Source organism: Acanthisitta chloris, unplaced genomic scaffold, assembly GCF_000695815.1.
Source record: "Acanthisitta chloris isolate BGI_N310 unplaced genomic scaffold, ASM69581v1 scaffold8884, whole genome shotgun sequence".
Taxonomy (NCBI): Eukaryota; Metazoa; Chordata; class Aves; order Passeriformes; family Acanthisittidae; genus Acanthisitta; species Acanthisitta chloris.
The window spans coordinates 90,416-114,898 of NW_008669866.1; the positions used below are offsets into that span (position 1 = coordinate 90,416).

At 40.1% G+C, this 24,483-nt stretch overlaps 1 protein-coding gene across 1 annotated transcript in view; it reads right to left on the bottom strand.

Moving 5' to 3' along the window:
• The window catches only part of MAN1A2 (mannosidase, alpha, class 1A, member 2), a gene marked incomplete at its 5' end in the record, with an annotated part of 130,400 nt that overhangs the window by 27,065 nt on the left and 78,852 nt on the right, over positions 1-24,483 (bottom strand). The window contains 3 exons of the mRNA XM_009073476.1: positions 14,761-14,854; positions 15,284-15,407; positions 18,947-19,041. Coding sequence (XP_009071724.1) covers positions 14,761-14,854; positions 15,284-15,407; positions 18,947-19,041 — 313 coding nt within the window. The remainder of the gene's footprint in view (positions 1-14,760; positions 14,855-15,283; positions 15,408-18,946; positions 19,042-24,483) is intronic.

The following is a 24,483-nucleotide window of genomic DNA, read 5'->3' on the forward strand; positions in this document are numbered from 1 at the left end:
CTCTAAGATCATCAAGTCCAACCCTACTGTGGTTACTAGACCATGGCACTAAGTGCCACATCCAGTTTCATCTTGAAAACCTCCAGGGATGATGAATCCACCACCTCCCTGGGCAGCCCATTCCAATGCCTGACTACTCTCTCAATAAAAAAATCGCTTCCTAATATCCAACTTAAACCTCCCCTAGCAGAGCTTGAGTCTGTGCCCTCTTGTCCTACTGGTGGTTGCCTGTGAGAAGAGACCAACACCCACCTGACTACAACCTCCTTTCAGGGAGTTGTAGAGGGTGATAAGGTCACCCCTGAGCCTCCTCTTCTCCAGGCCAAACATCCCCAGCTCCCTCAGCCTTTCCTCATAGCACTTGTGCTCGAGTCCCTTCACTAGCCTCGTTGCTCTTCTCTGGACCTGCTCCAGCACCTCAATATCCCTCCTGAACTGAGGGGCCCAGAACTGTACACAGTACTCAAGGTGTGGCCTCACCAGTGCCGAGTACAGGGGCAGAATAACCTCCCTGGTTCTGCTGACCACACTGTTCCTGATCCAGGCCAGGATGCCATTGGCCTTCTTGGCCACCTGAGCACACTGGTGGCTCATGTTCAGCTTTCTGTCTATCCAAATAGGCAACAGGGTTCCCCCTCCTCAATGACAGGTGAAGCACTGAGATGGACCTGGCCGTTCTTCCTCTCCAGGACTTATTTTTGGGAATGGTTATAGATAACAGAAATACTAGGCATTTACATAGCTCATTCTCCTTTCTCATACCCAGACCTGCCTAATGGCTGTACATAACTTCCTCCACAGCAAGCCAGTTTCCAAATGAATGGCAGTGGCTCCCAAGAACATGGTTATGGCAGCAGACTGCAAGTTACCAACATGTGCCATTTCGTTTTGTTTACAGGGAAAGTTTGCTTCAGTAAGCAATAACATATTTTCCGTAACAACTGAAAGCCCCATAAAGATAACATTAATAACAAAACCTGCTCTAATGAATGTCTACCTGCTCTCTAGAGCAAACTTAAGATGTGTAAATTATTTTTAAGCAGATGGCGTTAAGTAGTTAACAGCATCTTAATGAGGCAAATTAAAAACAGTTCATTATTTACTAAACCCTCTCTGCTTTGTGCCTTAATTGTTCAATTGCCATTTCTTGGCATGAAGCAGGAATAAAGAAAGAAGCCAGGCATTGTCTTAGAAGCAGCACATCATGCCAGCACTGACACTGTAATCACAACACCTGAGGGTGAGGCTTCCTGCTAGCCAGGAGCAGATTGCCGACTGCCACTGCCCCTCCCTGACCCCAGGGCACGTCCTCCTGCCCTTCCATTGTGTCAGAAAGTTCACGCATTATTTGCTGCACAAATAAAAAAGAACGAAGCACAATACTGAGCAGAAGCATGATTAGCTGCACAGGCAGCCTTGCTGCAAAGCAATACACGGAGATAACATTGTAGCAGCACAAAACCAGAAGCAGGTGGAGACGAGGATCAATGATGCTGATGACAGTTTTAATTAATGAATTGCAACCACAACACAGATTTAACATTTGAAAGCAAAGGGAACTAAAGAACAACCAAGCAAAACATTAGAAATTTGGCAATACGTAAAAGAAAGTAAAGTCTTAGAACTGGAGGCATTAGTTATGACTCTGAAGTAGAGGAAAACTAACTTAAACCTGCGCTATACTCAACAGACTGGAAATGCCAAGATAAACAAACTACTGGTTCATTTCAAGCAAAAGAGCAGTAGAACAGAACTAATTTGCAAAAAAAGAATGAAGCAATAAAAAGGGAGGATCTTCCTTAAGGATCACAAACTTAATCTTTGACAAAGCACTATTGAAATATATCAGAGAAGGAGTTCAAGAGTGGAAAAGCTAAGTGACCAGGAGGGAGCTGCTAAGTGATAAAGCCAATATTAACTTTCATGATGAAACCCACACATCCCATCATCATTACTTATTCTGTCCTGTCCCAACTGGCCTAACACTGCAGAAGCCCCTTTTCTCTGTGCAGGAAACTTTCAAAGAATTGTTCTTGTTTGTCTTTGGAGTGGCATTGATTAAATTTCAGTTCAATCTTTACTTCATGTAGTTGGGCTTAGTGCTCCTCAGCTGCTCTAAATAGGTGCAAGCTCCCTTTCTAATCCTTTAATCCAGAAAGCTGAGGCCCTGGAAATTGCAGCTGCTGCAATTCACAGCACAAATTCAACTTAAGGATGTCATAAGCTATAGTGGTTGGCTTAAAAGTGCAAACACTTGTAAATTAACTGCAGCGGAGGCAGCCCTGATAAAAGGAGGTGGAGGTGCAATTTTTAGTCGGCTACGAACCATTAATCACTAAGAAACAGGTTATCAGCATGAGAATTTTTCCAAAAACATGCAGGTTGCCGCATAACAGAACTACATTCAAAGAATGTAGTTAAAGTTGCAAAGCCAAGCATTTCTAAGTTGGGAGACAGCTGAACAGACATGGCTTCCCATTCTATTGTCTGGTGCCACGACAGAATCAAGCACCACGGAAAACCTTGTACACCTCCCCGCAAGCTGAGGATGTGTGATCATGCCTGCTCAGCACACACATGTCACTGGAAATAAACTCCTTAACACCAATGTAGCATTAAGAAGCAGCATTCCTCTATTGCAATGCTGGATGCATACCATGCCTCGCAGCAGCTGAAGCTTATATTGTCCTATTACACATATATGCATAACAATTATACATACTTAACAGATCCACAGATTTCCTAGAACCAATTATCATATTTGCATAATGATTCCATATGCGGGTTAAGTCTGTGAGGGGCTTTGCTGCAGGTCTCTGATTGTCATTTGTGGTCAATGCCTCTCAGAGTCCATGTGTCCAATATTTGACCTTGATGTATAAACTCCAAACAAGGAGTTGCTTGCTAGTCTTGCCAAATATCCAGGTAAGCATGACTAGGTCAGTCTCACTGGTTCACCTGGGCCTCAAATATCTTTCATTTCCACATTGATTTTCAGCCTGTAGGGTGGAGTTTCAATTCTGTGTGATCAATAGTTAACATTACCATTGATCATGGAGAAAACTTTTTAAACTTTTAGAACTTTTGCTTTACACATTTAAAAAAAAACTTTTTTACACTTTTAAAACCAACACACAGATCTAGAGAACACAGCACCTGAACTCTGAATTATCCATATGGAGAAAGCAGATGTAAATATTTTCCAAAGGCTCTGAAAAATGTGGATGGCTCTTGTGTTCCTTAACTGTACTCTTAGACAAAATAAACTTTAATCTGGGTAAATCACATCCCCTTTCTAGTTTCATTTAGAAACAGCTAAAGCATTTTTGTCAAAATTGTTTAAAAAAACCCCAGCAAAACAGCTCAAGGCAGACAGAGTATTTCAGTTGGGAGATCTGAAGTCTGGCAGCTGCAAGAAACTGAAAACACAATCGCTTAATGGAAAATATTGAGAAATCTTAATTATAAGTGCTACTAGGTTATTGTATAATAAAATTAAGAAAAATTACTTCCTAGAACTGCTGGGATTATCAAACTAAAGATCAAAAATTCTCAAACTTGCATAATTCAATTGTGTGCAAAGACAATAGAAATAATTTGAAACAGACCAGCAAGTATAACTAGCCCACCTAATACACATAAATAGGTAACTAATGATGTTAGAACACATCTTCAAAATGAATGTAATTCATGATTCTGTAACATCCAGAGGACTATCCTAATTTGGTTTCTTACAACAGACTGTCCTTTCACACTTGGGAATTCACAGCTGGAACAAATATTTTCTTTTTTTTGTATTCAAACTTCCCTGAAACGTCAAAACATTCCAGCTATTATTTATAATTCTGGAAAGATTTAGATCATCTCTCAGAAGACATGTTCACCAATTAAAGACCAGTCAACTCAATACATCAAGTCCATGTGCTAAAATTAGAAACACATTAAACCTTTACATAGATGTTTTTACTGAGAAGTAGCGTAGCCTTTTATCACCTGAATTTGTCTTTTCAAGAGTATTTAAACTCACCCACAGAGCCACCCAAATGAAGCACACCTGCCTCCCTGTCAAGTTTGAGGTCAGTTTTAAATCCCACCTGTGCGGGCAGCTTTAACTAAACTGCTGGGATTTGCAGTGGGAAGTCAGGTACATGTTTACCTCTGATGATTTTTTTTACCTGACAAGGTAGCTGTGAAAAGCCGCTAAAGGGTGGTAATGTCACCTGCTACAAACAATACTGCTGTAGGTGTGTGCCCACAACCCAGAGTCCTTTTCGAATAACATAATACATAGGGGGATTGACAAGCTCTTAATGTCATTACAACCTTTAGTTTATTCACCTTAATCTTCCTACAAGATCTCAAATCTCCTCTTACAGATTAAAAACAAGAACACAGGACAGAGAAATCGTAATTAGATTAAATCTAGTCCAACAGTGTACAAAGTTAACTGACAAAAAAAACCTGTCAACAACAACTTCACCCTCTCCCTTCAAGTTGTATCAAGACCATGGCAGTTTACATACATATATATGTGTGTGTGTATATATATACATCTCACACATGAAAGCTGACAGTCAAAAGTGTTTCCAAGAAGCAAGGAAAGACACTCCCTGTTTTTGACCTATGTATGGATTATACCACATGCAAGATAAATCCAGGCTACTTTGCCTGTTTCTTTCTCCTAAACATGTGTCTTTGTATCTCTTATTTTTCTTCTCATGACAAATGCCTGAAATGGCACACACAGTTTTGGTCAGTCTGTAGGTAATAGGAAATTGTTCTGACAGTAAGACTTAATCAGTCCATGCTGTATGACTGAGACTGAGTTACCACATCATGCATGGACTGCATTCATCACCATCCCTCTCTTACTTTTGACCACATAGGTCAAAAAATGCTATCTGCAAGCTATGTTTTCACACAGACCTCCAAGTCCAGATGGTACAGGAGAGGCCAGCTCCCAGTGCTACTTCAGGATTAAAAGAACCCACTGGCAAGACACATTCAATGATCATTCAACAAAACTGTAGATCCTCTCCCTTCAATGTCACCAAACTGGAAGTGTTTCTCATATGACCACCACAAGGTACATCTCCACATATAACCCAGAATATGAAGTCTCACATACTGAAGACAGAATGAAAAGGAACAGACTGTTATTTGTCATCTGAATCTACCAGTTGTCCAGAGTGTGTCTGTATAAACACCTACGTACACAGCCTTCAACTAGTGATAGGGAAGGAATAAAATAAAACCCAGGAACTGTAATAAGGCCGCAACAAGTTTGTAAATGGACTTTGATAGGTTTCTCTGTGATAAAAAGCTAGTAAATCAAGAATGGTCAAAAAATACAGTTTAAGTATATAATTATTAAAGAAGTAATGAGATTCCACAGAAGCTCAGACTTCAAAATCTCACAGAGCATGTCTCAGAAGGGTAACTTTTTACTCCTCAATCACTTTAAGTTAGCTATCTCCAAAGCCATCAATGTAAACTCTCAAAAATATCAGCCAGTACCCTAAAACATGTTGGACTTTGTTAATACATGTTAATTTACTGAATTTAGAGTGAGGAAAAAAAAATCAAAGCCATTGTGAGACAAATTTCAAATTCTAGATATTGGTGCACTCCCCACCAAGATCATGCTCTAAAAGTATAGTTTGGTGGTACAGCAAAATGAATTATTCATCTCTTTCCACAGCAATGTATGCAAGGACTTTCAAAACCCAGTTACACCATATCCAAATAATTTCTTTAGGAATTATTTATAGACATCCCTTTTCAAATGCATAATTCATATACATGTTTAACCTTCCAATAACACTAGAATCTTTAACACACTGAACAAAGCTTTTGTATGTTCACCTTTTTCAGCATCTTGCTCAAGCGACCAGCAAAATGTCTTAACCTTGTAGTCTTACAACAGCACATTCCCTGTAATGCACAGTTCTCTTGCATTTCATTAAAACAGTGTTTTAACCAGATTATCTTGCTCTTGGCTTCTAAAGAAAAAGCAAATTTGAATGCAGCTTTTTCTTGGAACAGTTAATTACGTTTGTACAATGTTGTAAAGCAAAAGGGCAAGGGGAATTCCCCAGCAGAGATTACATAGATTATTTTCTATTCAAAACACATGCATGTTCCTAAACAAGGCAGAATATTTTGGAGAGTAAAATTAAGGACATCTGCCAAGATAGTAAAAAAAATTAAACTATAGAGAACCACCCCCAGCTCCTCTTCTGCAACTGCATGCCTACTACTGGAAGTCTGAAAATAATGCTGTACTTCTACTTGTTCATAATGCACTCAGCTGAGAGCAGATTTCAAATAGAAAGACCCACCTCAATAAATGCTTGCACCAATCTCCAAACTAACTATCACAGAGATCACGTATGTCCAGTTCTATGATTGATGTTCCAACCGCAAATCAAAAAGAGAAATTTACTTGCTAAAGTAAATGAAGTGCAAACATGAAGTCAGGTTGGGAACTACTTCCACAAGTGATTTTACAATATATAATTATTTTAATCCTGCACCATTTCTATTTAAGAGATATATTATTTTTGAGATATATGAGATACATTTCTTTATGCCAAAGGGGGAAAAAATAATCACTGATGAATTAAAGTATTACAAACTATTATTCACAAGTCCTAATCTGAAGAGTTTTGAAAAATACATTGGAATATACAGGCTTATTCGACTCAATTCTCTTTGCTTCCTTTTAGGTTATGGATGTTTTGCCAGAACTTGACATTAAATTTCACGATTTGATTTTCTGGGCCTCATGGTATTGCTCGTTTCTTACTCTTGTCTAAAGCACATAGGGGTATTAATAGACACAGCTTAAGACAGCACTTCTGCTAAGCAAGGCATCAAGTAAATAAATAAGGGGAGGAGAGAAAATGCAAAGTACCTTCATAGTCAAAGGAGAATACTAGGAGCTTCAGGTGGCAAAGACAGGAATTTTTCAATACTAGCATCTTTCTCACTACCTGTAACTACACTATCAATCTGTTAATTTATGCTACAATTATATTTTTATCTGAAATATTTATCTGCAGTATTTCTTTAATCTTTTGAAGGATCACTTCATTCTTCAGTATTATTCACTTCACCTTGCAATATACACGGGTTTTAATCTCCCAGAGGCAGATGTAAAGGCTGAAAGGGTTTCTGGCTTAATTTTAAAAATGAAAGTCCCAAGAACTGATAAATAAATCAGTATTCGAATTTCTGTCTCTGCAGCACCTCTGGAAGCCTGCATTCAAGAGAGCCACTCTTCCTATATACCAGATAGAGCTCACACTGTCAGGGCAATACCCTTCAGCTGACATGCTGATTATTCTCAGTATTCACCATCTCGTAAGTGGGGATATGCAGAATGTGACAGCACCTTCTTCATCAAAAACGGGGCTGCAGATCACAGGGGCTGCTAGACTGACAGCAGTTCACAGGGCCCTGGGGTTATGTGCCAGCAACTGGAAACACCTGTGTGTGTTTGTTTTTCCTGAGTGTATGTGTGTATGTGCAGTTCATTAGCAAACTTCAAGCTGGACAGCAGGAGACCTGCACCTGAACAGACCCAAGTTCTGAGCTGATGGCTGCATAAGAGGTCCAGCATGCAAGCATAGGCATTGAGTAGATTGAGGGCCTTTGCTAATATTTGAAGGATCCATGAGCATTAGGACACTTGTGAAGGGTATGAGTCCATACATCTATTCGACAGTGGACATCAGGAGGAAGATCAAAACCTGGCTACCCGAGGGTATGTTCTGTGTTGTGGCAGTACTACGCACGGGTGCTACAAAGGCAGTGCTCTCAGTGGCACTCTGCATGGGCAGCCACATCAGTGTCCTCTTAAGAGTATGTGCACACCTCTCTAAGATACACCTTCAGCCTCACTACTGGCCAAACTGCAAATGGGAACTTCAGCAATCACATCCATGGAACAGGGATGGAGAGACCTGTACCTGGCTGGGTTTCAATAGCTGGGAAGGAAGAATTTCCAGGTTTTGGAGTCTGCTGGATGCAGTGATTTTCTTACCATCTTTAACTAAATCTGTTACAAACATTTATATCAAATTTATTTTGAATTTTCCTTTAAATTCTGACAAAAATAAATATAGGCAGATGGTGCAATGTATTTGACACAGTATCATATCACAAATCAAAATAGATAGGATGTATTGCTCATTGTTTGTATATTACCTGTAAGAGTTTAAATTAAGCAGTTCAGTTAATTACCTAGTCTCAGTGCAAGAGCATTAGCCTAAAACCAGCTGTACAGGCAGGCATAAAAAACTTGGAATACTGACCCAGTATTTACATACATTTAAAGACAGTAATTTAAAATTGCTTGTCTTGGTTTTCCTACATGTGAAAATTACACCATTTTAACAGAAATGTAAATATAATCCAAATAGATTAAATCCATGGAAGCCTTTTCTAAATAGTATTTTACAATTAAAAATGCTTGGGTTGGTTTAATTTAAGCAGTTATTGTTGAAAATAAAAGACCACCCGAAGAAACTGAAATATGCTCATCCATACAGGTATTTGCTTAGGTTTATTTAAAGGCACAAGCAACAGGGAAACAGAGGATGTATATTTCTCCCATTCAGCCACCTGGGTTGTGCCTCTAGTCGCTCTGTAGTAACAGGTGCAGAGAACTGCAAGAAAGTGAGAACATCACCAAAAGGTGCTAAGGTGGTGTGCAACAAGGCAGGCTAAATACCTGTGTGAACCATTTTACTTGTCTTTAAAGGACAGTCTTCACTTCGTACGTGGAAGACATACTTTAAATGCAAAGCATTATATATCACATATATACACACCTCACAAGTGATCAATATCACACTGGTGGTGCGTCCGTGTAAACAGGCTGACAGTGCCCCTCATTGTGCTTTTAATTTAGGCTACTTGCAAATCTGAGTAAGGGGGCTTGTTTGTCATAAGGACACACCAACAAAGCACTGTAGAATAGACTGCAGTCTGCATGTTCATCACATCAGCATTCAGTGATGGCAATTTCAGAATCTGCTCATGCAATGCTTAGCTCATGCCCTGTAAATTCACATGCTGGCTTACTTTGCAGCAACTTGTTAATGTGCTCACATATCCTAAGGTGCAATAAACACAGAAGACTAACATAGAATAGGCATTTCTGCCTATTTTCTTGCATATGGAAGCCACATTTGGTCTAAACCACAATTTTAGTTAAAATAACTTTCTTAATAACCAATCCAGGTAACTCCAGAGGTAGCCCAAGTGCAGGAATGAGACCTGAAGTCAGAGTGATTACAGCTTCTCTTCAGTTACATTATTACTTGCAAGCGATGCTGGAACAAGAAGAAACGCAGTAATTTATTCTCTGTATTGGAAAACAAAAAGGAAGAATGCCCAATTTACAGAAATGTGTAAACATGACTGACATTCTCTGACTTTGCAATAACATGCAGATTGACATTTCCTTTGTTATTGATCTTCTAGTTGGTATTCTCATCTAACTTGTTTGCAAATGCAAATCACAGCCAAATTTTCTCAACATATTTTCATTTTTTAAAAAATATTTTTATCAGTAAAAATTAACTTCCATAATTCTGAACCTTCTTGCTTTTAATCAAATTTCTAGCTGCTACATCTGCTTAGCAGGCTTCTCTAGGAAGCATGGACACTGCTTTTGAAAATAATCTAAATTCAAAGTTCTGATGCTTACACCAAATCAAGCACTCACCATGTGTAAATGAAAAGCTAACAAAGTTAACTGAAGGCTAATGTGAGAGGTTAGAAAAGGCTTCTTGCCAGCTGTTTTCCTTTCAATCTTACAGGAACTAAAACCCCAAGGCAGAAGTATTGTAAATCACTTGTTCCTACTGGACCATCACCTCAGTCTGTATGTGAAAATAGAATCTGTCAACATTCCTGTGGGCATTATAGCTCTGCCTTCTAGCTAAAGGTCCAGTGAGCTGACAAATCCTGAGTTTGACCCATTAAAAAGCTGTCATGCTGTAACAATACCTGCACATTGTAAGCTTATACACAAATATTTAGCCATAATTTTCCTCCTCCTGGGTATAATGAACCCTATTCCTGCTACACAGTAGTGAGTGCTCAGTTGTATTGCAAAGTATTTGCACTGGAAAGCATGGAGATTTAGCAATGACCAGTAAGTCATTCACACAGCAGTTTTACAGGGTTTTAGAACTGGTTTTTACAGGATTTGAATGGGAAGAAATGATGGGATGGAACAGCAGTCCCTGTTCAGCCCTGCCTGCTGTGACCTCAGACCCTGGCTGCTGTTGCCTCATGAGGCAGGCAGAAAAAGAAGGCAATCTGTCACCAGAATCCTCCTTCGAGAGCTATGTCAAATGCACTAAGTGCAAATGAAAAATTACATGAATAAAACTGTAATAATTACAAAGACTTTGCTATGGATTGATGTCACACTATATGATTCAACTCACCTCTACAACCTGTTAACAATTGGGAAGCAATGGTCATGTCCTTCATGATGAAATCATTACTACTAACTGACTAGTAAGTTACTTCACTGATTATACCTTTCCAGGTGTTTGTATTGTAACAGAAACTGAATGGTTTGAATGAAAACATATCTTTGTAAGCTCCAGCAGAATATCTAGTGAAAAGGATGGTCTACATGCCTGAGGGCAGTGTCCCCTGAACATCATTCCCCAGCACTGAAACTGCAGAACATGCTGTTTATAACTGAGATCAAAAGGCCTGCACTCTGATAAAACAAACCACAGCAGAAATGACTCATGAGACCCTGGATCCTAACATCAGAAGGATGCTGATAAGGTTGCAGCATTACCACATACACCATTCCCCTTTTCCTAACCCCACAAGAGCACAGACAACATTTTAAGCATACATTTAAATGAGGAAAAACAGACAAGACACAGCAACATGGCCTAAGATCTACGGAGGCTAAAAACAGAAATGTTCTGCTGCATGGAAAAAGCCCATCACAACTGCTGATCCCCAAGAGGCCTGAAAGATATTTACATCATTCAAGAACCCTGGATAGGCAGAGTGGGAAACTAGTGTCCCTTTCTCTTGGGTCCAGACAACTTGGACATGTCTTGGTACCTCCAAGTATGAGTGACTTAAACTTAGGAGAAATTGATAGTATGTAAAAACGAGCTTGCTTAAAGAGTCTGTAAACAAATAAATATCACCCTCCTCTTCCACAAGACCCAGCACTGATTTTATTATTTTAATTTCCTATCACCAGCAGCTGAGATATGTGTCATATTTGTGATTTATATCCACTGCATATAAACTTCTGATGGACAACAGAGAGCACAGATTCTGCAAAATCTGAGATTCTAAAAACCCAAAAAGGCTGTATGTTGTGAGACCTGTGCTAAGAAGTTACCTATGTGGCAGCATAATTACTGCACAGATATCTGGAGGAAAGAGGACGGAAAGATTTCTAAATGGGGTATTTAAACAATTTTCCACAAAGTTCTTGTTGCAAGTAGAGATCAATCCAGCTTACAGCCCTACGGGGCCACACCAAAGCCACAGAAAATGACAATTCTCATTTCTTCTACAAATCTGTCTTGCAACAGGAATTGCTTTCAAGATCTATCAGCCTGTTACAAGAGAATTTTAAAGACCACCAACACTTCTAGAAGTGAATCTTTTTTCTTCTATCTAAATAATACATTTTTTCTTTAAAAGAAAATTAAAAGGTAAAGATAAAAGATAACTTCTGAGAAAACTTGACATAAATGAATTTTTCCACTATATATTTTGTCTAATACCCTCTGGATAATCACCTGATAGTAATAAAATTAATTATTCTGACTGCTATGTGCACATCAGTGATATTTTTATTACTGTGAATAAAGGTACTCACCACTAGAACACACCCAACACTAGAATGAAGGGTAAGGAATTGGAAAATAAACCCATCACTAGAAAGATGCTACATTGCAGCTAAATCCTGTATTTCTTCAAAAGTGCACTTAAATATATATGTCTACGTAGATTTATTTTACCTATTTCACACCCCTCATGACTTACTTGAAACATTGTACAGATTAACAAAAAAAATAACTAGAATTGAGCCAAAAATATGTCTGAGGAGAAGAAAAAATGTTACAAGGAAGAAAGAAAGAAAAAAAGAAATAAAAGAAAACCTAGAAAGGTCAGAGTCAAGAGTTACACGTATCCAGGCAAATAAAGAACTCTGAAATAATTCCCAGAAACTATCTGCAGAAAGTACTTTGCACAAGATAAGATGCATCGAACTAAAGGTCACAGCAAAGATGAAAAGGGCAGCTTTCCCAGAAGCTGAAAAAAGAAAAGTTATGCTTTGGTACTCTTTCCATTGTCTCAGTCTTTCCAGTACAAAAAGTATGTAACAAGCAAAATACAATGCTCTTTGAAATTACCTTCTGAGGAGGATAGAAAAGCCTTGCCTGCCCTTAATACTAACCATGTGACTCAAGTCAGTAATAGTGTTGGGGACTCAGACATGGGTCCTCTAGTGAACTGCGACTGTGTGTGAAGGCATCACCCTCACTCAACCGACTTCTGCAATGCAGGACACAATCTCTGCAAGGCAATTGGGAGATAAAAATTCCTGCCTTAGCCTCACCTATTCCACCCCATACATCCAGTGTTTCAATTCACATGCTCCTTTACTCTAACTTCTTAAATTTCTGCAAATAGATTCACTGAAGTGTGATGTATCAGAGATAAAACAGACATTCTCATCATTCCATCCAGGTTTGTGTAATGAAGAACAGAATTACGGATCATTGCTATTTAGCCCCCACAAAACTTTTCAAGATTGCTTTACAAATGCTTGTTGCATTGGGAAAATCCTAGAAATACTGCCAGAACATCTGTATCTGCTTTTGGAAGCTTACTTGCTCAAAAAAAACCACCCCAAAAACCCACCCTGCAAGTTGCAGGAAACAAGTTTGTGGCTCATGAGCAGCACAGAAAGATTAAGGGCTCTATAAAATTGTATTTCTTTTTATTCTGAGAATTTAAGTCTCTACCTGTACCCCTAAACTTTAGTCCCAAAAGTATTATCTTTCAAAATCCATTTAAATAGTATTTTTGAGCTCCACCAAACTTCTGCAAAGTTAAAATTTTCTCTGTATGTTTATTCTCAGTGATCAGGAGTATTTTCTTCCCAAGAGATACTAGTTCTGAGCATTGTTATTACAAGCAACATGCAGAGAGACTATTTACAAAAGCATGTAGTAACAGGCAAATGGGCAATGGCTTCAAACTGAAAGAGTAGGCTTAGATGATGTATTAGGAAGAAATTCTCACTGTGAGGATGGTGAGGTATTGGAACAGGTTGCCCAGAAAAGCTGTGGCTGCCCCATGCCTGCAAGTGTTCAAGACCAGGTTGGATGGGACTCGGAGCAATCTGGCCTAGTGGAAGGTGGACCTGCCCATAGCAGGGAGTTTGGAACTAGAACTTTAAAGGTCCCTTCCAATCCAGGCCATTCCATGATTCTGTGAAACAGCCCCTTAAAGAATCTTTGTGATACAGCACATTAGTCTATTTTTGATAAAACTAGCACAAGCAATTGGTTAGGAATAGAAAAAAAAGCAATAGAAATTTTTTTTTCAAAGCAACAGTGTAAAATTGTCTTTTGAATAAAAAATACATTAACATTTGTATTTGCTTACTTTCTTCTTTCTGAATGCACTGTTAAACCTAAATTTGCCAGAATAACTTATCCTATCAATCCATTTGTCCATCTCAGATGGTGTCACAATTCACTCAAAGATATAAGATGCTTTGGAGAGAATTTTGGCCTTAATGATGGGATTAGAGAAGAATTTAACAGGGACTGCAATGACAGCTGCATTCATCTCCCTCATATACCAGATGCAAAGTCAGAAGCAAATTCTCAGTTTTCAAGCCAGAACATGTTCTGCTGGATATTTACAGCCAACCACTGAAATCCCCGAAACCTATCAATGATGTCAAACAGGACAGAAATAGCTCATCTTGCTTGTTTTTCATAAATAGACTTGCATTCATAAAAGAAATAGGAATAGAAACCTTGAAGAAAAAGTTTCTCTTTTATCACAGCCCCTGTGAAAGCACTAAACTGCTCAACCTTTCTTGAAGGAACCACTTCAAGAAAAGGGATCATGTTTGTATATCTCTCTCTTCATGTTTTATCTCTCAATTTACATTGTCAGCAACAAAACCTGCTTTTCTTTTTCATTCCAAAACCCTCCCATTTTTTTTAAACGAGAGACACATTGATACCAGCAAGATCTATAGGGAGGTTCATCATGCCATTTCACATGCCACTAAGTAGACAAATTATGTTTGTAGATGTCAGTCCCTAACACAGTTTAACCACCACAAACATGCATCACCTCTATGTCACCTTACAGTAATCCATTTACCAGATGGTTTGCAGAACAAAACCAGGAACAGAATGAGAAAACACTTTCAGCCTCATTCTTTATTACTGAAGATTTTATTGCCTGATAAAAGTAAGGATAGACAGCAGATTTGGTAGGAAGCTGTTTTCAGAAAGTACCATAAAAAGCAAGCTATGTGATTTCAGAGAGTGACAGGCAAAAATTGGTTTCAGGAGATCTCAAGTCTATGCAATCCTTTTATGTTGCATGTTTTCAAGCAATGCTGTTTGTACTCTACAGAATATTTTTTCTGATCACCAACTCAGCAACAAAGTAAGAAGTAGAGTTTTAATTAGGAATTAATAAAATGAGAATACTTACGCTGACCCCACCGGCCTGTTCTTGGATTCAAATAATTTGGATAAAGTCCATTAGGACGATCCATTTTTTGAAGTAACTTCCGAATGTGCATGACCTAAATTAAATCAAGAATCAGGATCACCACTAACAATGTTCATCTGTGCTCTGCACATAGTTAAATCTGATCTTTCTTCTTTTTCTTTCTTTTTTTTAGTAGCAAATTCTCTTAATCTGAACCACAAGCTTTCTTTAAGGCTTTCTTCAGATTTGTAAGCTTTTGTTTATAAAGGACTGCTCACACAAACAAGTTTAAAACCCATGAGTTTTAAACCTATGCTGAAATAAATAAGAAAACTTGTGTTGTCATACATTTCTACTTGAAAAAGACACTACTTGGTAACAGGAATACAAGCATGAGAAAATTTACCCGCTACCAAGAATGTAAACAGAATTCAATATAGAAAGCACTTCTCCTTTAATACAATTTATGATGAAACAGTGTAAGAGACACTAGTGTGATAAAAATACTGATTTTGAGACTCACCTTGTTGTAGTATACAGGATCCCCTGTCAAATAGCTGAGGTGGACAAATTCCATGTGCAGAGTACCAAACTCAGCGAGGATGCTGCTGCCAGCAGAAGCCCAGCCCCAATTTCGACCGACACCACTGAATTCCAACAAATATGCATAAAGGAAGGCAGAAAACAACAAAAATTTCAGAATTACTGTGCACAGCACAACTAGCACAGCCAATTAAACAAGTAACAACAAAATTTTAATCTGTACTTAAGATTACAGGAGTTGTGATTTGATTGATCAGTTGGTTCACTGGTTGGAATAAAGATACCATAACTTCATCAACAAAAAGTCCTGTGATTAACAAATAAAATATCTTAATGTTGCAGAAATATGACAACTTAACACTGAGCTCAATCTCAGTTGTTGCTTATTCACTGTATGTTCATAAGAAAAAGAATCAAAATGAGATGAGTGTACTTCTGAAAGTGGCAGAATTCGCCTCGTCTTGCCAAAAATCTGCTGTGCTCCCTTTACTTGTGTGGGATGTGCTTCCCTATCTGTGTCAACATATGAATACAGTATGCTCACTGTAGGCAGAATATATGAGTTCCTCAGGCTCACTTAAAAGAATCAGCAGAAAGTATCACATACCTCCTATCCTTTGTACTCTGATACCATCTTGCTAAGTCCTAACTTCTAAATTTTACCTCTGGCTTAATCAAATTTGGGAGTTTTCACCACCTTTCAGGATTGGGTCTTTTAATTTGTGGAGTAAACCACATTTTCCCAAATATTACTTCTCCTTCCTCCCATAAAAGATTTCAATTATGAGCAAGACTACAATCAATTAGGAATGCCTTTTTGCCTATTTGTTCTTTCACACATTAGAAGGAGGAAATGTAAAGGAAAAATGTTGGTTATGAAGCAGTATTTGTAGCTCTCACAACACCTTTTAAGATACAGTAACCACTGCCTACAGAGTGTAGACACACAATCAGCTTGTCTCAGGGTTTTTTTGGTACAGGTGTAAGGAATTAAAGAATGCCTTGCCTGTCTCAAACACTTCTAAGGCCTCAAAAGGAATCTGCCTTTAGAGGAGTTAGCAACAATGGCAGCAACTTGAGATAAGCACCACAGAGATGAGTTTGTGCTAATTTCAGGCCTGGTGGAGGCAAGATCTGGTTAGCACATCCTGCTTAACATATCTAAACAGAATTCCCTCTGTGGCAAACTGCATATACATATCACCAGTCAAAGATCACCCCGGGCAGGCAGTATCTGTGACCATCAAACCCCCACCCTAAAGAAGTATGCAAATGAAAGAATGACCATCCTTACTCTGCATGGAAATTAGGAATATGCATCCATGGATACCCAGAATTTGGACTCCATAAAGGTGTTACCCCCAGATAAGCAACCAGGGACCCCCCTCCCCCAGCATGATTCAGGACCCTCAGCATCAAGAAGCTCCACGTGAAGAAGGACCAGTAGGACACTGCTGGATCTACGGGTGGTAACTCTCTCTCCCTCTCTCTCCCCCCACCTCTCTCTGTCTCTCTCTTGCTCTCTCTCCCTCACTCTCTTTAACCTTGCTCTTTCCTATTTCTTTCTATTTCACTACCTCACATTTATAATTATAATTAAATAAACCCCACACTATTACATTAACGTATTATTGACCTGGCATATGGTCTTACTTGCACTTTAATTTGGGCAGAGGCACCTCTCACTAAGCAGACTGCAACAACAAGAAAATTCAGGGTTTTTTCATTATTAATACAAAAGCTAATAAAACACAAGTCAATAATTTTCCAAATATTTCTTTCAGGTCTGGTCTTCTGCAGCACATCAGCCTCATGACAAGTGTTCTCATATGCCTGCTACTGTCACTGCCCTCTGGCTTGCCAACCACTATTTTCTGCTGTGATGCTGGCTGGTTCATTACCAAGAGACTGACACAATAAATGCAAAAACAATACCAGTATGCAGGAAACTTCCGACATTCCCCAATCCTTTCCCCTCCACCCACTGCAAAACTCCCTGGTCCTGCCTTTCTGACCGTGCTGTGATACCTGACCTATCTGATCGGCCTCTGTGTCCTACTGCTAAGTATCCACACACCTACTGCTTCAGCTTCTTAAATCCCACCATATATGTTGCTCGAGCTAGTGAGGCATATGCCTGTGCTGCCTGAGGTATAAGGGCCACCTGGGCCCTTCAAACACACTGGAATCACAGTGCAAGGGTGTGGTGATTTCCTGCATCTGCAGAAAAGCAATCCACAGCTCCATGTCCTTTGCACAAGGCTGACAGCAAAGTGAGGATATCCTTATCACAAAAGGGCACTTAAGGCTAATGCTCTCAAAGTAGTCCTAAACCTTATGACAATCTAACAAAGCACAACAAGTATCTCTCCCAAAAGGGAAACAATTCAAAACTCTGATATACACTATCCCAAGTTGCTTAAGCACAATCCAGACATGCATCCCAAATTCAGCTACTATGTAAGAATTACAGAATTTTAGGGGTTGGAATAGACCTTATAAATCATCTAGTCCCAACCCTCCCTGCCATGGGCAGAGACACCTCCCCACTAGACCAGGATGCTCAAGGCCTCATCCAGTCTGGCCCTGAATACTGCCAGGGTTGGGGCAGCCACTACCTCCCTGGGCAACCTGTTCCAGTGTCTCACCACCCTCACAGGAAACAACTTTTTCCTAATAGCTAACCTTAATTACCATTCCTTCGATTTGATTCCATTACCCTTTGTCCTATCATTGCAGTTCCTAACAAAGAGTCCCTCTCCGGCTCCCTTATAGCTCCTTCAGATACTGAAAGGCTGCTATGAGGTGTCCACGCAACCTTCTCTTCTCCAGGCTGAACAGCCCCAACGTCTTCAGTCTGTCTTCAGAGGGGAGATGCTCCAGTCCTCTTATCAACTTTGTGGCCTCCTCTGGACTTGCTCCAACAGTTCCATGCTTTTATCATGTTGAGGGCACCAGAACCACATGCAGTAAGAATGTAATAAAAATCTAAAGAATGCCTTGCATCAAAAACACCCTCTCAAGATCTGAGGGAGGTCCCAGCATTGAGCAAGATAAATTAGGCAAGGCAATTCTCTTCCACAAGACAATGCACACCATCTAAGTTCAGTCTGACCTCAACAGTCATCTAAAGGAGACTCTCCATCTGTACAGACCGTAGAGGACTTCAGCACACTAGACTTTATACCTAAGGTAAAATGTAAAATGAAGTATCTTCAGAGTTTCATCATCTTCTTAAATGCTGTGAGTCTTCTAAAGATAACATACAGCTCACATCGTACAGAAAACCCAGTAAGTTCAACCATATCCTGCAAACAATTTTGGTTTTTAATAGGTTCTTTCATGACAAAAGAAACAATTATTAAGCTCTAGGGCAACATATGGTGTAATATACTTGGTATAGTCCAATGGCACATGGAATGCTTAATGCAGAATCAGAAAAATCCCAACATGATCACAATTTATTGCAGTTAATGAGGTAAAATGCTCTGACCTCTAATAAAATTATTCTAATGTACCAGGAATACCAATCTGCCTACATCTTCTACAGTTCCACTACTAACAAAACTGATGTATGCCATTACTAATTTTAAGTTGGAGGAAGGGGGAGAAACACAATTCCCCACAGAAGAAAATTCATTACCTTTTCAGATTCACCATTGCCCATGGTATACCCGTAGGTGTGTTGAAGGCTGGAAGAAGTTTTCCTGCCAGTTGTACTGCTTTGATCTTGAAAACCTAAGATAGTAGGATCAATTACAAATAGTTACAAAGCCTGATTTATCTCCAAGAACTATAAAGACTGAAATTTCCTTGTCCCACCCACCACTTTGTACTAGAAAAGCTTTACATTGTAAAAAAAATTATGAACTTATAATTTTTTTGCCACTTGTTCACTTTATAAATTTCATTTAGATTTGAACATGAAAAGCAAACTTGTCATTTTGCTTTCTTTCCTTCCAAGCTCTCCCGCAATAGTTCTTAGATTCCTGTTACAGAAGAAAATCAGGCCTCCTCCCACCTCCCTCCACCAATATCAAGAATTTCAAGTGTTTTCTAAAGCAGCTTTTAAACCATACTTTGTATTTGGTAGCTAAAAATCAAGACACAACTCCTACCCAAGTATTTTAACTATTACAAACTGCTAATAGCTTTTTTATGATACATATATATAGTGCAGACAGAGTTCCTATTCTTTTATGAGCACTGTCTATGCAAAACTATATATACACATTTTCCTGTAGCTTTTCCTTCATTGATAATGCATATGAAAAACAATTACAGGCTTAATTTTCCCTCTCTAGTCTGATTACTCAGAGAAATTACTGACAGGACCAAAACTCATTTCTAGTGTCATTTTTACTTCCTTTTGGAACATAAATCTGTAATAGCCTTATTTGGAGCCTAATGTCTATTAGATAAATGAGCAATTGGGAGAATGTTCCTCCTAAGCCTACATGAAGCACCTTTTCCAAAGAAGGCATATTTGGTAGGTCCCCATGATACAAATCCGGTTTTACGAGTTAGTTGCTAGCATACATTTTAATTAATGCACTGTCAATATTCACTACATTTCTGGAGAAGTATCTTCTTAATTTGGATGGAGATAACATTATTCACCAGTTTGAAGCACCATATGAACACATAACTAAAAGAGCTACCATGCCACCAAAACACTTATGTAACATGGACATCGCCCAGAAACAGTATCTCTCTGGTGACAGGCAATAGGATACGAGGAAATGAAATGAAACTGTGACAAGGGCATTTCAGATGGGGAAAAGGTTCTTCACTGTGAGAGTGAGTAGTCACAGCACCAAGCATGTCAGAGCTCAGCGAACATCTGGATGATGCTCTTAGTCATATGGTTTAGTTATAAGTAGTCCTGAGAGGAGCGGGGAGTTTGATTTGACAATCCTTATGGGTCCCTTCTAACTTGCGATATTCTATGATTCTACTATTATCAACCTGACCAATACTCGTAATCAAGAAGAACAAGACCTTTAAGAAGGACTACATGACAGCTCTGTTAGATTTATATAAAGGATCTCTCCCTTTTGTAAAGACTATAGGAGAAAAACAGAAGAGATGCCCACTGGAGAAGGGAACTGAAAAATAAGCAATCAAGAAGGTTCCTCAAATGTGCTAATGATAACTTCCTTACACAGGTACTAGAGGAACCATAAAGAAGAGGAGCCATGCGGGACCTTGTGTTCACCAATAGGGAGGAGCTGGTGAGGAACATGGTGCTCCAAGGCAGCCTTGGCTGTAGCAATCACAAGACGGTGGAGTTCGAGATTCTCAGGGCAGTGAGGGAGGTGCACAGCAAGCTCACTGCCCTGGACTTCAGGAGAGCAGACTTCAGCCTCTTCAAGGACCTTCTTGGCAGAGTGCCTTGGGATGAAGTCCTGGAAGGCAGAGTGGCCAAAGACTGCTGACTGATATTCAAGGATCATCTCCTCCAAGCTCAGGAACAATGATCCAGACACAGAGGTAATCAGGCAAAAATGCCAGAAGGCCTCTGTGGATGAATAAGGAATTGCTGAAAAAACTTAGGGGAAAAAATGAGGCCTTCAGAAGGTGGAAGGGAGGACAAATGGACTGGGAGAAATACAGAGAAGTTGTAAGAGAAGTTGTAAGAGAAGTTGGAGACAGTCAGAGAAACTAGGGCACAGTGGGAATTGAGGCTAGCCAGGGACATTAAGGATAACAAGAAGGGCTTCTACAGGTATGCTGCATGTAAAAGAAAGACTAGAGACAACGTGGGCCCTCTCTGGAAGGAAACAGGAGACATGGCTACCCTGGATAAAGAAAACGCTGAGGTTCTCAGTGACTTCTTTTCCTCAGTCTTCAAGTGCTCCAGCCTCACTGACCAAGCCAAGAAAGGCAAAGGTGGAGACTGGGAGAATAAAACCCCTGAACCCACTGTAGAAGAGGATTAGGTTCGAGACCATCTAAGGAACCTGAACATGCGTAAGTACATGGGTCCTGATGAGATTCATCCTCTGGTCCTGAGGGAAGTGGCAGATGTGGTCGCTTAGCCACTATCTATAATTTTCAAGAAATCATGGCAGTCAGGTGAACACCCCGATGACTGGAAAAAGGGAAATATAACCCAAACACACCAGCCAGGCAAGATCATGGTGCAGATTCTCCTGGAAGCTATGCTTAGGCACATGAAAAGCAAAGAGGTGATTGGTAATAACCAGCATGGCTTTACCAGGGGCAAGTCATGCCTGATGAATTTGGTGGCCTTCTATGACGGGGGCACAGAATTTGTGGATAGGGGCAGAGCAACTGATATCATCTGCCTGGACTTATGCAAAGCATTTGACATTGTGCACACAACATCCTTGTCTCTAAATTGAAGAGACATGGATTTGATGGGTGGAACACTCAGTGGATAAAGAACTGGCTGGCTGGTCATCACACACAGAGTTGTGGTCAGCGGTTCATTGTCCACGTGGAGGCCAGTGATAAGTGGTGTCCCTCAGGGGTCAGTGCTGGGGCTGATACTGTTCAACATCTTTGTCAGTGACATGGACAGTGGGATTGAGTGCACCCTCAGCAAGTTCACTGACCACACCAAGCTGTGTAGGGCAGTCAACATGCTGGAGGGAAGGGATGTGCCATCCAGAGGGACCTTGACAGGCTTGAGAGGCTGGCCAATGCAAACCTCATGAAGTGCAACATAATGAAGTGCAAGGTCCTACATCTGGGTCATGGCAATCCCAGTCACACCTACAGGTCAGTTGTTTAGGTTAGATATTAGAGAAATGTTTTTTTACTACAAAGGTGGTGAGACACTGGCACAGATTGCCCAGGGACGTGATGGTTGCCCCTACCTGGTTGTGTTCAAGACCAGGCTGGATGAGGCCTTGAGAAACCCGATCTAGTGAGGAGGTGTCGCTGCTCATGGCAGGGGGTGCTGGCTGGTCATCACACACAGAGTTGTGGTCAGCGGTTCATTGTCCACGTGGAGGCCAGTGATAAGTGGTGTCCCTCAGGGGTCAGTGCTGGGGCTGATACTGTTCAACATCTTTGTCAGTGACATGGACAGTGGGATTGAGTGCACCCTCAGCAAGTTTTCTGACAACCCCAAGCTGTGTGGGGCAGTTGACACACTGGAGGGAGGGGATGCCAACCCAATGGAACTTGACAGGCTTGAGAGGTGGGACACTGCAAACCTCATGAAGTTCAACAAAATGAAGTGCAAGGTCCTACATCCGGACCATGGCAATCCCACGCACACCTACAAGCTGGGTGGGGAAGTAATTGAGAGCAACAAGGAGAAAGACTTAGAAGTGACAGTGGATGAGAAGCTCACCATGAGCCAGCAGTGTGCACTAGCAGCCTTGAAAGCCAATCAAATCCTGAGCTGCACCAAAAGGAGTGTGCGAGCAGGTCAAAAGAGGTGATTCTCCCCCTATACTCTGCACTTGTAAGATTCCAACCTGGAATACTGTGTGCAGTTCTGGCCTCCTCAACATAAGAAGGGCATGCAACTGTTGGAGCAAGTCCAGAGGAGGCCACAAAGTTGATAAGAGGACTGGAGCATCTCCCCTCTGAAGACAGACTGAAGACGTTGGGGCTGTTCAGCCTGGAGAAGAGAAGGTTGCGTGGACACCTCATAGCAGCCTTTCAGTATCTGAAGGAGCTACATGAGAGTCAGAGAGGGACTCTTTGTTAGGAACTGCAATGATAGGACAAGGGGCAACAGGTTCAAACTGAAGGAGGGGAAATTTACGTTAGATATTAGGAAAACATTTTTTCCTGTGAAGGCAGTGAGGAGGTGACTAGAGAGATATGAAATAAACCAGAACAAAATATTAAAGATGACATCTAATTGTATTTGATGCACTAGAGTATGGAGAGATGGAGGTGGAAGTAATGAGCCAGGAAAAAGAACTTTTACAGAGGTATTCTGAATTAATTTTAAGATAGGTTATGTCAAAAATGAAAAAGGAGATACCTCAGAATATGATTTGACAGAAATTGTGGAGTAACAGAGGTAATATGGCTAGAATGGTTTTTAGCAAAGATATTGACGAGAGTCTTTGAGAAAATGTGCAGAAATTTAGCAGTAAAATTCACATAACTCTCTGACCTCGAAGAAAAGACTAACTCAAAATAGGAAGACATAGTATAAGGAAGAGTTATCATACAGGTGGAGTCCACGGTAACTGTGGAAAAAGAAACCCTGAAGGGAACTAAAAGCTCACTGTCTTGGCCCAGTTACATATAAACTATCTGATTTGCATCTATAAATAAGTGTCAAAGATTCATGTTGAACTTTTAGATTTTTAAGTAGTAGATAGGTCAAGACCAGACAGAACTATCTACAGAGAGTCATCTACAGGGAGTTCCTCCACAGTGCAGAGAAGCTTCAACACCTAACTGAGAAGAGAATGATGACTTCTAGTTAAATGGTACATAGTGTGGAAAGACATTTGTAGCATGAATTTGTTTAGCTTCAGCTTTTGGATCCTGCACCCTCTGAGAGTGCTACACATTATCACATTGTTCATTAATAAAAGATTCTAAAAGATTAGGGCAAGATGGCAGAACATCCCTAGAAACATCCTTGCTAGACAAATATTCTTAATGGCTAACTATTTACATACTGTTATCCAGCTTTTAATCAGTTTGAAATGTACTACAATATCTGGGCAACAAGCTATACCACTGGAAGGAGTAAGAGTGTATGAAGTAAAGGTTGAGCTGATCTAAATGTATATGAATCTAGACAAGACAGCTTAAGCAAAGCAATGGTTGAGCCATTTCAGCATCAGAGCATCAGCAATAACTGCTAGTTCAGACAACCATGTCGTTAGCCTATATTTTCTGCCAAAACTTGCTGAGATTAGAGGCACCCACCTGTCACTTCCATTGGGTTGAGGACTGTATGTACCACTGATTTAGCATCAGAAGGTAAAACACTCCCTCTCCCTATCCCTCTTATCCAAGACTGAATACAAGGAAACACAAAATTGGCTGAAGGCATGCATTCACTTTCTATTACTGCCGCTTCAATCCTATCTCACTGCTGCTTCTACAGAAGAAAACCACTCAGTGCTTGGTACAGCATTTACCTACACAGGCTGGAGTAAGAACTAGGGGAGAGCTCCTTAGGTTTTTATCAGAGCCAAGTGACCAGAAGAGCATATTTGGAGAGATGTA